At 39.7% G+C, this 14,143-nt stretch overlaps 1 protein-coding gene across 2 annotated transcripts in view; it reads left to right on the forward strand.

Moving 5' to 3' along the window:
* Nucleotides 1–2,245: 2,245 nt before the first annotated feature.
* LOC122550445 (ephrin-B2-like) overlaps nucleotides 2,246–14,143 on the forward strand; it is a 56,385-nt gene continuing 44,487 nt past the window's right edge. The window contains exon 1 of one of the 2 annotated variants that reach the window (XM_043691183.1): nucleotides 2,246–2,994. In XM_043691183.1, the coding sequence (XP_043547118.1) occupies nucleotides 2,873–2,994 (122 nt within the window). In that variant the 5' untranslated portion in view covers nucleotides 2,246–2,872. The remainder of the gene's footprint in view (nucleotides 2,995–14,143) is intronic. The other variant, XM_043691182.1, reaches the window with a different exon arrangement.

Genomic DNA, 14,143 nt, shown 5'->3' on the forward strand with positions numbered 1-14,143 from the left:
AATGTCGACATGCATTTGTATCCTTCCACAGATCTGTGTATCGCCTCAGAACGTTGCTCCATGTAATGACCCCGTGTTGACATTGATCGCTAACTATTAAACACAAAGTGAAAACTTTAAGGTGACTCCTGGATTTGTGCGCAACCACGTTTGTTTAAGGGTTTATGTGCGTTCCATGTCATCGCCTTAAATTTGCGAATATTATCACATCTTTCGATCCAATCCGCCCGGGATTAATTTGGATAGAGTAGAACTCACTAAGATTTGTTTTATTAGAAGGGAAACAACATTATTTTAAGGTTACCAGCTGACATTATACCGCTAAGATATATTTTAAATACAATTCTGTAGTTACGTTATATTCTTTAGCTAGTTGGGACATGATTCAAACCAACCTGGAAACGAAGAGGAATCGTGTTCCACCCTTTACTGAGAATAAGTCATCATTGAAAATCATTTTGCATAATGTCCAGAACATCACACGCTGGTCAAATTGGACACTTCATTTCTGTCCCTTTATTTTCTTATTACGAAGTTCATCAAATCCGTTTACACTAAATGGGATTAATTGCTCAGGATGCGAACACTCGGGATCTCTCGCCTCTAAATTAGATTATGTTTTAACACCTAAATAAAACTAACACCTTTTATTCGCACTTTTTATTTTGTTTTCAAGATTTAGATGCAACATATGTAGATGGAACTTTTTAATGACCCGTCTGCGCTTGCTTTTTCATCGATTGAATACTTACACTTAAACATTAATTGTTCACTTGCAATTTCCACTAAATATTTCCCTTTAATTGTAGACTCGCGTTTTCCCGATTGTGCAGTTAAACATTTCCATTTATTCTAGATACACTAATACAGAGTTGGGAGAATTACAACTCACTAAAGGGATTTGGGCAAGGGTTTTTATGACAAGTACTGAGTAATTGTCCGAAAGATCGTTCTTTTTAAACAGTAAATCCGCTCTTGCCTAATGGGTGCCTGTTTTACTGTCTACTATTAAATGAACTGATTATCTGACCATTCCGGTTCCAAAAGACTCGAAACGCAATCACGTTGATCTCTTAATTTAAATATTGCAGACACAAATAATTTCAAAGACTGATTTTCCCCCGACCATTAGTTCCCGCGAATTTCAAAAGTAACATTAAGTCATCTCAGAGACTTTAAAATCCTCAAGAAGCTAACTGTGTCGGTCAAGTCAAGATAGACTTCAAAATCTTTTTTAAATCTAGGCATTAATGTTATTTTTTAAAGTTTACCGTGACACTGAAGAGGTGTGAGAATGTTCCAAACTAAGAAGGCGATAAGACTGAGAGAGAATTCATGGCGGGAGTTTCTCTTTTTTTGTGAAAATTAAAGATTTAATCTCTAGTGGGCGCTGTCGGTCCATGAAAAAAACTGAGATTGGCAAACTCCTGACTGGCGCCTGGAAGATCAGACCTTCACATCATTGCGTTTAATGCCCAGCCCAGAACAAAATATATCAGTGCCTTTAACCAGCCGTATAATTCCCTCAATCGAACACAAATGCACGGAATTTCAGCAAATCAATGGACAGTGCATACCTCTTGGCGAGGTGCCCATTTACTTCTATCTGGGGCGAATCTTTCTCACGATTTTGCACTTCCCCCTATTTGATTCGTACAAACATCTAACCTTGTACTGACAGTCGTTTTCTCCAGCTCCGATGCAATCTGACAGAATTGGCCAGAGAGGAGCGAGAGAGTAAAAAAAACAACGCGAGGGAAACTTTATGACAAAGTGAAAATGCTACCAATTTATTGGGGTGCTGCTGAGTGCGATGTTTCGCGGGGCATATCCCACCCTTAAAACCCGCGACCCTGTTCCTCTACTCCTGCCCCCTCAGATTCCCCATCAACACTTTAATCAAACGATAATGAGATTTGGGCTTAAAGTGCAATCCTTCCAATTAGCAAGTGCAAATGGAACAGTGGGTGCATTTACATGGGCAGGCTGCAACAGTGTTGCCTTGCTCTGTGTTATTGAGTTACCTGCTCATTCAGACAAGCCTTCACCCCCATGGAACAATAACAATGGAGGAGGGAGGGATGGAGAGAGAGGCATGGACTGATGGTTCTCAGGACCAATAAGAACCTGGATGCGGCTGTCAGTCAACGGGAAGCGGCGGCTGCAGGTGGCCGGGCGAACCAATGAGCGGGTGTTGGGGAGAGGGGCGGGCTCTGTGGGAGCCTGCTGTTGGGAGGTATATAACCTTCCTGCAAAGAGCAGTCTCATCACGTCCTGGATGGTGAAAGTCGCCAAGTGGAGGGTTGAGGAAGACGGGAATACACGCAGACACACACACATATAGATAGAAATAACACAGACAGAGCGCTGCAACACTCACTGTGAAACAACCCCATCGGACAGACTTGGACATATGTCTCAAACAGCTGAGGCACTGATTAGACTGCAGAGAAAGAAGGCTTGCAACTGATTATTTTTTCCTCTATCTCCTACTCCCCACCCCCCCTGCCCCCCCCTCCTCAACTCCCCACCCCTACCCCTCTCCTGCCTTGGCTCATTCCGCCGTCGCGTTGTACAGCAGGTATCTAGGTACAACAACAACAACCTATTACAGAGTAGCAGCGATCTGAGAGTAGCGCGTCGCCGGTGTTGGTTTGGCGGTGGGAATGTGGAGAGCGAGTGGCCGAGTGTGAGAGACCGCTCTGCCAACAGCAACTCCAGCGGATCAGCAGCAACTGGAAGCAACTGCGAGGCGGACTCCCGGAGCATTTGGTTCTTCCTTTTATTTTTTGGAAAGAGGATACCGTCCAGAGATTTGACAGGGACGCGGGACGCTTTCTACCCGAACTGTGTTGGGACCAAGTGAGCGGTGATGATGGCAATAAGGAACTCGCTTTGGAAAAACTATTTGGGAGTTTTGTGCGTGTTGTGCAGGGTGACTCTATCAAACTGTGAAATTTTGGCACCTATATATTGGAATTCCTCAAATCCCAAGTAAGTGAAACAACAACAGTTGAAGGCTCAGCACTTTTTTTTTGCAAATTTTATGATTTAATTTCTTGCACAAACATAGTACAACGTGCGTGGCTTCCCTCTTGGGAGGGGGCTGGAGGGGTAGGGGGAGTAACTCTCCTGGGGGGGGGGGGGGGGCAGCGGTGTATATTCATTGAGACATTCCTAGAAGAAATAGCGCCGGAGCCGGTTTAGAGCGAAGCCAGTCCACCATCCGCTCGGTTTACGACGGTCTACTGCCTCCCCAGTCTGAATGGAAATGGTTGGCTTGATTTTTACATTTATGATTAGGAGGGAGCTGGTGGGTGCGAGTTTGGTGGAGAGGGGATGGGGGGACACAGGCAAATGGACAGATCCTCGTGGGCTCAGCCGTGTTTGGGTGTGGGGAGGGGAGGGGGGGTTGCCCGAGATAAAGAGAAGGGAAGGGGGGGGGGGGGGACGCAGGGAGAGGTCAGATTGAGCTTTTCGAGTAGATCTGGATGTAGAAATCCGCGGTGGCTGAGGGCAGACAGAAGGGAGCAGGTGGCGTTAACAGACCCGGTGTTCATATTCGGGAGAATCCAGCGATCCGGGCAGTCAGGGAGTGTCCCGAACGGATTGTGCAGGAGACCATCCTTTGCCTGAAGTTTCGACCGCAGGGCGATTGTCTCCAGGAAACCTCGAGAATTGTCCGGAGTGCATTTAACCCCCATCCCCGTCCCCATCCCAGTCCCCATCCCACTCAAATTCATACGAATGTTGGTGCAGGAAATGTAGGTGAACTCTGCCCGATAATCCCCGCAACGAGGTGCAGGCACTAATGAAAATGAACGCGTCCATCCAGACCTTCCTCTGAGCTTCATGACAGCGACTGATATTGTTCATATGTCTCCCAATGCAACTGGTGTAAGAACAGCAGGCTGAACGTGAAAGCTCAGGTTTTTTTTTAAATAATCCCGTGTCACTGCCATCGCAGCCTGCCCCCCCCCCCCCCCTTTAATAATTCCGATCTCCTACTCGCCCCCCACTATCATTTTAACCCAGTGGAAAAGCAAACAGTTGCAATCATTTCGCTCCCTGAGTGTTTAGTCTATGAATCAGCGTCTTATCGGAGTTTGGGTTAAACCTTTCTGTTGGAACTCATTCAGCAAATGTTTGTTTAAAGTGTTAGAGCAAATGAGGTGTCCGAGTTACCAAAAACAGGTCAAGATAAGAAACTTGATGACAAATCTAAACATGCTCAGTTTAACCCCATTTCTCTCCCCCCCCCCCCCCCCTCCCCCGTACCTTTTTTATTACTCGCGCTCTCTGTCCTTTTGGAAAAAAAATACACACACAGCCCCTCAAGTCGTCAGGATTTCGAGTGAACAGGGAATGTGAGCAGTTTATGCATTGATCCACCTTTTAGTATTTGTGAAAAATCTCTTACTGTTAACATTTTGCTATGCAAATTGCCACGCTGCAAAAAAATCTGCACGACTTTCAAAAGATCTTGCAACTTTGAAAATTGCTTGCGTTGTGAAAGTATAGGTTCTCATTTCGATGAGAGACAAGTGTCGGGGGGGGGGGGATAACCCGCTAGAAATGGCGGGATTGCCTGTATAACTCCGAAATCTTAACTTTTTATTTAACTCCCGGGCGCTCTCTAGAGATTTTTTATTTAAAATGTACAACATATAAAACTGAGAGGTAATGTGGGAGGAGGTGCCGCGTGTTCTTTGAAATTTGGGATCGATGAAGTCTGATCGAAGCTAACCAGGTTTGGATTAGATTTAGGCACAGAATATATATCTATATATATATAAACACACTGGAAAATTGATTGAGAAATCACATTACAGCCTCACCATTTATCTTCGGCCCCAGTGACACCTCCGTTCAATACAAGTTGCGTCGGTTTTTTTTCCCTTCCGCACTTTGAGAAGGGAAACTTGTGAAACCTGCTATTAACGCACCATATGTTCCAGAGATCCACAGAGAAAGAAAAGGAGTTCTCGAAACGCTTTGTGTTATGGGGACCACAGAAAGCGATCCGCTCACCATTTAGCAGTGGGTCGGCAGGTGCAAGCACTTCTGGCTAGTCTTGAGGTGGGAGAAAATTGTCCATTTAAATGTTAAGAACAGATTGCAGAAGGGAGACAGAAGCTAGCAAAAAAAAAGGTTCCAGTTATCACCCGGGGGGGAGAGTCAATTTCGCAAGGATTACAGACAAACAGCGTTCTCTCACTCCTAGCACGGCAGGCTTCCTGGGCATTTTAAAAGGTTGTTCACCGGAGCCTTACTTCCAACAAAACTCCTCTTAATGTTTCACTGAAATAAGCCCCTTCGGTGACCACTAGAAGGGAGGAAGTTAGGAAGAAAGTTGCAAGGAGCTGGAATTAACTGTTCTGCAGTTTCTTCCAGGACTCTCACGTTATGCTGGGATACAGCAGCAACAGGTATCTGGGTTCATAACTATGCAGCATACACAACCAGAAAATAGGGACAAATCCGCTACTAATGCCCACATGCTTGAATTACCGGAGCATTTCCTCAGTACCCTGTTATTAGGTTTCGTGTGCAAAATAAGACATCTCGTTTAAGGCCTTTTCTAGGAACAGTTTAGATAAACGACACGTTTGCGCAAACTTAACAGATCGAATGGTGCTTGCGGTCAACCTGATAATATCTTCCAATTCTCTCTGCACATCAAGAGATACACACCCTGTAACTCAGACATTCTGCAAGCGGCATGTAATCAAATCTTGCTTTGCCTTTCCAAAATTCAGATCGCCCTGCATTGATAAATCTACTGTTAAGTAAGCATAGGCAGTGCCTGTACATTTAAACAAGTTAGAAATTTTATTATTTCCCTCGTCTTAGTTATGCAATAATGTTAATGTACCTCTAGTGCTCTTTATATGGATATGTAAAACAAAACACATCTTACACTTTAACCCTAATCAGACTAAACTAACACTTTTATCCAATTATAGCAATTTCTAATAGGTGTACTTAAGTTTGAACAGAGAGAAAAAATAAGAATATTCCCAAACTAGTAATTGGGCTATTAATATTATTTACATATCAGAAGATTTCCAATCAGAAGTGAAAAGAAAGTTCAGTCAGGCAATGTAAGTTTATTCTGAAGTTCAGTTTCACTTCATTACATGGTAGAAATGAAAAGCTCTCCAAAATAGTACAATCCTACAGAGGTCACTCTTCAGATGTTTAAAGCAACCACCTCAGTTACACAGTTACTAGCTGTGTGCAGCCCTTTTGTTTCCCTCATGGGTTATTGGTACTTTCTCTGGAAATTAAATTTTATACAAGGTTGTGGGCGAATGAACAATGTATTCAGTAAGCACTACCAAAACAGTCTGAGATAGTTTTACAATCTGAATCAAAGAATCCCATTTGGATAATTGGAATATTATATCTCACGGTACATTACCATTATCCTTACATCCCTTACATCTACATTTCAGACTTCTTGAGGTTTATTACTTTTTCAGAACATAATTATTAACAGCTACCTTAATATATATAAAAAACACAAGGGTGACTACATTTTTACAATTGCCGTAGAATCTCAGGAATTATGATTAATCTACATATACACTACTGTGAGAAACCCAGGATAAAAAGTATAGTGGTGTTAAAAAGGGTATTTGCTTTTCCTTGTAGCATTTTTGTTTATTAGTTAATAAAGTATTAAAGAGAAATAAATGGCTGTTAGACCAGTTGGGCAGAAAGTAATATAAACTTCCAGGAGTATTTTCAACCAGAGTTGGCAAATCTAAGCAGGTTTAAACTCTGCTTTGTAGGTATTGTATTTCATTATGTTATGTGTCTGTTTACAAGAGCCTGCTTCAAAGTGGCCCTTAAACTGCCTGACAAGGACAGGCTTGTCAGATCCATGCAACCTGCCTTACAATGATTCAGTAAGTGTCTTCATGCATTGCAGGGAACTGACCATTTTCTACAGTTATTAGTTTGTTGCAACAAAGTCTCACCAGAGAATCTCCACATAGAAATGTTGAAATTAAACAGCATCCTGATCACAAACATGTTAGTTTAGTTGAAGCATTTATGCAAGTATAGGTTCATCGCTTGTTTGCCCACTAGTGTGGAAAGAATTGAGCATTTTTCATACCTTGATGTAAGGTTAGTTTCTGCTATACTTATAGAGCACGTAGATCAATTATTGTTAAGCAGTAATACATCTAGTCTATTTGATCCTTTATCCCTATCCCTCAGGACACAAACAGATGGAGAGATAATTCACATTTCTAGTTAACGGTATAATCAATTGATTTATTGCAATAATATATGTAAAATTAATGTTAACAGATTTCTTCCTTTCCAAAAATCGCTGTTATGAAATGGGTTTTAGTTTTACTTACAAGTGTTCATGACAATTATTTATCACTGAATTCCTAAGTTTTATTTTGTTTTAGTCCTATCTCACCATAAACCAAACTGCCTTATCACATGTATAAAGGTCCAGTCTTCTGGTTATTTTTGAGTGCAAGTGTGTCCATGCAGTTAGAATGGAGAGGTCGGTATTTGCACTGAAGTTTTAGGCACTTCACTATCCTCTAGTTACTGCTGTTTGCTCACTTTTACAACAAAGATGTTGCATTAAAACCTCAGAAGATATACAAGATATCCTTGACAGCAGGAGTTGTTTGAGAATTAACATTTTCCAGATGCAGAGGTGTACAAAGAAAATTCAAATATGTATATCCAAGAACAATTATTTGGTAAGGATTTTCAAGCAACATGTAACCACAGGAAGATCTCATTCACCTTTTCATTTCTGCTTATAACAGATGATTTGAATCTGAATAGGTGGCGAGTTTTTTTCTGTTCACCTATCTTCATAACGTACAGAAAACAAGCCATACTTTTGTACTTATTATGGAACCACGCAGACATGGAGTCTATTCACCCATGGTGTCTCTTCGACTGAAGTTGCTGTTTCAATTCTTTTTATTTTTAAGTTCATGTTGAATTCCCTTCTAAATTAGAATAATTATTTCAGTAGCTGCTCAGACTGAGGTATTTCATGAACAATAGATTTTTTAAAAATAGTCTAATTGTTTTGTTTCTTCGGCAAGAATCGTGAGTTTCTTCCTCTTTATAATCCATTTATGGAATTAATTTGACATAACTCACTTCTTTCCAAAACCCTTTGTAATTCTGAAAGTAGTTATTGGGTCCTTTAATCTTCTCTGAGGCAGTGAAAAAAGGGTATTTTATTTCTTTGATAACCTCTCATTCCTGACATTATCCTGTAACTGAACTTTCTCTGTATTGTGAATATCTTTGCTGTTAAGGGGAAGCAATAAAAAAAAACAGCTTTTATTGTCCCAAATCATTCTGTCATGTTTCCATTATTCTGGGAACTCTTTTGCAATATAATATACTTAGGTTGAAGTTCTATGTGCTAAAAGCAGGTCGATTTATAAAGAAAAGCAACCCATTCTGGTAAAACAATACGATGGCTTGTTATACACAGCAAACTATATCTTTCCAGGATTTCAGAAAATAAAAGTAAAATATTCAATCTTTGGCATCTTTAAGAATGATAGACTAGTTCAAAAGGAAGACACATCATTACTAATATTGCTTTTAAATCCAGCATGATTGCTTCACTAGAATGCTGTGTAATTTGTTGGAAAAGGTTGTTGTTTACTCTGGATCTCAGTCGTACAATTGTGTTTTCTCTCTGAAGTAAATTCAAAGAGACAAGAGTAAAAGATAATTTCTGCCAAATGCCTGTGCACAGCACATTTTACCTCAGCCTGTCTGTTCAGTTCACATCATCAAAGATAGAGGCAACACCCTTGATATTTCTCGATTAAAAGCAGATTTTTGGCAGGATGCTGATTTACATCATAATAATCTTAACCACAAAGAAAAGTGACGAGTCGTTATTTAAAACAAAATATCCCAGCCGTAAGTCTCCATGGAGATTGGGGACAGTGAAAAGGTAGTAGCAGCTCATGACACATAGAACATGAGAAATGTAAATGCCAACCCCGGTGCTGAGCAGAAAGACTGTGCTTTATGTTCACATGCTCGGAATGGCCAAGCAATGAATTTAGCTTCATTATAAAGCATGTCACTTTTCAGATAGAGGACAGCTCTCAGATGACAAGTTATTCCATTTGCATTTTGAAGACCCATCAGCATCTGCATTATTGAGGCCTTCAAAATTCATGGGCATAATTTAAACAACAGTGTTCTGTGTACTGATGCAGCTATTTAATGGCAGGATTAAATACTAAGATTTGATTTTAATTCAATGAACATTTTCTTAGTTTCTGGCCAACTACCTTAAATAACCCAGATAATTTATTTGTTGCTGTTATACTTAAGGTTAATGAAGAATGACAGTTTTCTGCTTTGCAATAAGCATTTATTAATATTCTTGCATCGTCGGGTTTCTTTGGTGGCTTAGTTCAGTAGTAGTTAAATGCAATACACAACATGATGTAAGATATAAGTTGATGCGTCTTAGGTTATCATTGGAGTGCGATAGTTAGTTTCTGTGTCCCTGCATTAGGGGTGATAAAAAGCCAGTGTCCCACTGTTGTACTTTGGCCCTGATTGGAAGAATGGGAGAGGAGATTGTCCAGGTCTCCACTTGAAGAAAAATGTTACTTTACAAGTTACCAACTTTAATATGGTATCTTATCTGTAATGATCCATCAGTGACTCTTTACTGACTGTTGAGACATGAAAACTGACTTTTGTAAATATTATGAAGTTTCCACACATATCATTGCTTAAAAATCATTTTTAAAAAGGAGGTTTAGGATCCTTTGAACCCCCAAATGTCATTTGAAAATGAATTGCACTTTTGTTTCTTGCGACTTGAAAAAAGATCCTTCCTCTGTAATCTTAATTAAATACAAGTTCTAATTCCCAATTGCTGCAACCAATCTTTTCACTTAATGGAGCAACATCTACATTCAATTACTAAGTTACTTCAAGTTCAAGGATGTCATTAGATATGGAGCACATTAGTTTCACCAGATTTCTGGAACAGAAGTCACTTCATACATTATGATAACTGAAAACACAAAATACATGAAACTAGCAATGATCTTAAGCAAAATTATTAAACACTTAACATGGGCTTTCAATAAATTCATCATCCTGCAACAGTAGGAAAGGTATTACATTGCACAAAAGAAGCAGGTAATGTTTCCATTCAAACAGGAACTTGATATGAAGAGTATGTTTCGCGTTCGTACAACAATACCTTAGGAGAGAATCAGTAGACTGGCATTACTGAGTTTGAGGAAACTTCATTTAGTTAGTCCAGGATAATTCTTATGTCAAAGCACATTTAAATTCGATTGGACTTAGTCCTTTCAAACTGATCATGGATTAATGCAAACTGGTCCCAATTAAACATTCCTTTTTTGGTACGCAAGCAGGTGCATATTGATAACATTTTGAGTAGACTGCAGAACTGTATTTATATGAGGGCTATTTCCTTTCCTAAATTAGTACTAAATAATGAGGAACTTGCTCCCAAAGCGTTTTTAGTGTACCCTTAGTAACATTTTGTTAAACAAAGAAAGCATTGCATGGATAAACTGAACCCATAGGAGTAAGATCCTTGTTTTATTTTAATTGGAAAGGCTTTAGATATGTTGCAGCAGAATCCACTATTAGAAAGGATATGGCTCAAGCACAATGATGGTGCATTTTTAACTCTCCTAATTGTCTTACAGTAGTATGTGAAAGGTTGGACATGTGAAAGTACATAAATCAGTCCAGATTGTCTTGATGTCTTTAGTGTACATAAATTGATTGACAAATCTTTCATTCCATATTAAATTCTGTCAGTTTTTAATAAGTGTTGATATGCTCCTTAAAAGCAAATGATGTATTACTGTGAAAAGAGTTTAAGATGTTGCAATTTACGAAGGAATCAGTAATTTGATAAAAATAAATTGCTACAAACTTCTGAGCTTGGAAATCAGCAGGAGATGTTAAAAGAAGTCGCAAATACCAATTAAAAGAAGTATGACAAAATAGATCTGTACTAGATAACAGCAGTTTCATTGTTACAGTGTTTATTCTATGTTCTTGTCTAAAAAAAGGCACATGGGAATGTAGAATGTTCACTGTCTTAAAGCAAAAATAAATCAAAAACAGCCTGTCTTTATACTTTAACACCTCCACCTTCATGTTTAACCCCTGAGGAATTTTGAATTTGGCAAATATGCCAAACCTATTTCTCAATCCTGTCTACCTGTAGATCAATCATGGGAAAGGCGGGGTTCCAAAATGCTTATTGTACTGCAAGGCAGAGAACATATTATGGGAACAAAATGTTTCATTGGAGAAATAATTTACTTTTAATCTTGAGGGATTTCAGTATGACTTTTCTATCAAACTGTTGCTTAAAATGATCCAATATAAAAGGAATGCAGACATTATGATAATAATGTGGTTGCTGATTATCTTACAATTTGTTTTAGCTTATAAGTAAGAACAGTATCTGGAGTAAGTTAATCTTCTGTGGCGTCAAGGCAGAAGTCAGGTCAGGTAAAAATTGTCTTTTGATGTTGGTTAATTTTGTGCACAAGTAGTAAAATGTTAGAGAAATTCTTGAGTAATGAAGTTGAGGCTTCTCATAAATTGGATGACAGTGATGAACGTTTGTACTGCAAGTCTTGTGCTGTGATTTCACATCATGAAGCTGGATATTGACATGTTAAAACTTCAGAGAGTAGACAAACAGGTTTCCCAAACTGCTGAGAGTTAGTTTGTCATAGTCTCCCAAAGACATGTTTTCTCTTCTAATATGCTTACTGGTCCAAGCTGCAAGAAAGCAGTTTGTTGCAATATATGGTTTTTTTCTGTAATATAGTGGCATTTTAAAAAGTGCTAAAATATTTGCTAAAAGTACTTCTGGATTCTGTCCCCCTAATACACAAGCAAGCTACTGTAGATGACAGAAATCTAAAATAAAATATGATGCACTTTGCAGGTCAGGCAGCATCTTTGGGAAGGGAAACTAAAGTCAGATTGATGATGTGACACCCACAGTGTCTAGTCTCCCATATTTTCATAGTTTTAGATATGGATCTGAGTTGTTTGACATACTGAAGTGTTTGTTTGCTGATGTATCTATGTGTTTTCTTTAGAAAGACTTTTTTTTTCCCATGTGGAATGGAAAATTAGGAAAAAGCCATACCACAATCATCTTCTATTTAAAAGGAAATCAGCCCTCAAGTAATTGACAATGAAAGGATTACACTGCAGATTGGAGCAGTAATGTAAATTAAGGGGCAGAATAGAAAGAGCCGGATCTGGAACGATTGAAATAAGCAGTCACAAAGACATCAGCTGTAGTAATCTGATCGTTCCTAAAGCAAACTACCAGTCTATTTCTTTCTGATAAATAATACAGCAAATGCGTCCATTTTATATACAAAATATAAGTGGGAACTGGGGTTGCCAAGGCAACATATAGATTTTGTTCACGTCCAAACTGACACATCTGTCATTGTAATTTGAAAAGGAAAAGAAGGAAGCAGCATTCAGTGCTGTTGAGCATTTTACTACATAAGAACAGGCTGGGATTAGGATGTATAAAAGGCCTGTTTTTTTTGGCTTGGGTTTGGAGAATGGTAAAGAAAAGCTGCTCAGTTCTTGTTCATTCATTGTGTGTAATAGGAAAAAGGTAGATTTAATTTGATGCTTTATTGAAGCCCTGTATGCCAAAGTTCCAGATTGTACCATGGGTTGGTTAGGTTTTTTTTAACTCTTGGCCCAGCAGCAGCTATTCGGTTGGATTAGAATTGCTTTGAGATAGTTTCTTTCATCTATTTGTTCCACAGACAGGAACACGCTGTGTAGCAACTGAACACAGGAGGATCGGTGGGGCTAAGGTTATCTGAAAGGAAAATAGAGCGCTTTTGATGCAGCCATCGTTCAGGCACAGGCTTTGGTCTCACACTCCATGAGAGAGGCAGAGATAAACATGCTACATTGTTCTTCCACTGCTCTGTTGACTGTGTCTCTCCGAGTGCTGCTTCTCACCTAGCAGAACTGGTCTGATCTTCAGCCAGCCAATCGGCATCATGGCTGCAAGAAGTATCTCCAGTCTCAGATAAAAAATAAGGCATTTAAAATCTGTACAGTTGGGATGAAAGATTACTAAGAATCCCTTAGAGGCAAAAAAATCTGCAGATGCTGGAATCCAAGGTAGACAAGCAGGTGGCTGGAAGACCACAACAAACCAGGCAGCATCAGGAGGTGGAGAATTCCATGTTTCAGGTGTAACCCTTCTTCAGGACTGGGTGTGGGGAGGTTTACTAAGAATCCCTGTCAGAGAGAGATGGTTCCTTCATTTTCCTTCACCATGCATTGGGGCGGCATTGGTGGCTCAGTGGTTAGCACTGCTGCCTTACAGCGCCAGGGACCTGAGTTCAATACCATGCTCTGTCAGGGTGGAGTTTGTATATTCTCCCTGTATTTGCGTGGGTTTCCTCCAGGTGTTTCGGTTTCCTCCCACAGTCTAACGATGTGCAGGTTAGGTGGATTGGCCATGCTAAATTGCCTATAGTGTTCAGGGATGTGCAGGGTAGATGAAGTAGCCATGGGAAATGCAGGGTTCTAGGGACTTGGGGGTGGGATGCTCTTCCAAGGGTCAGTGTGGTCTCAATGGGCCGATTTTTACTTTTCATGACGTTATTGTGTTTGTACAAGTTTTACATTGTGTCTTTGTGCTGGATCCTGAAAAGTCTTCAGCTTGAAAGGGCAAATACAATCGAGCTTTGGGAGTACCTCAACACTTTGCCAGGTATAGCAAATGGCAATTGTTTTATTGGCTGTTAATTCGCATTTCAGCAGGATAGATCCACTGTGTGCCATTTGGAAGGAGGTTTCCAGACTTGAACTCCTAAGTAAAACAGTCATTTTTTTGAAGACGTTTAGTATTTATATTTAGATTTTAAATAGCTTCTGGTAGTGAAAGTGTTAATGCAGTTCTAATGAGGTTTAAGGTTTCTGTTTCTCCAATGTTTTACACATACAAGAAAAGGTCAAGAAATATCAGGCAAATATTTTGTTGTTAATAATCTTCACTAGTTTTTTCCACTCTTTCCCTGTCACTTCTTCCTAGAAGAAATTGACTTCC

The sequence above is a fragment of the Chiloscyllium plagiosum genome, chromosome 6, assembly GCF_004010195.1.
Source record: "Chiloscyllium plagiosum isolate BGI_BamShark_2017 chromosome 6, ASM401019v2, whole genome shotgun sequence".
NCBI lineage: Eukaryota > Metazoa > Chordata > Chondrichthyes > Orectolobiformes > Hemiscylliidae > Chiloscyllium > Chiloscyllium plagiosum.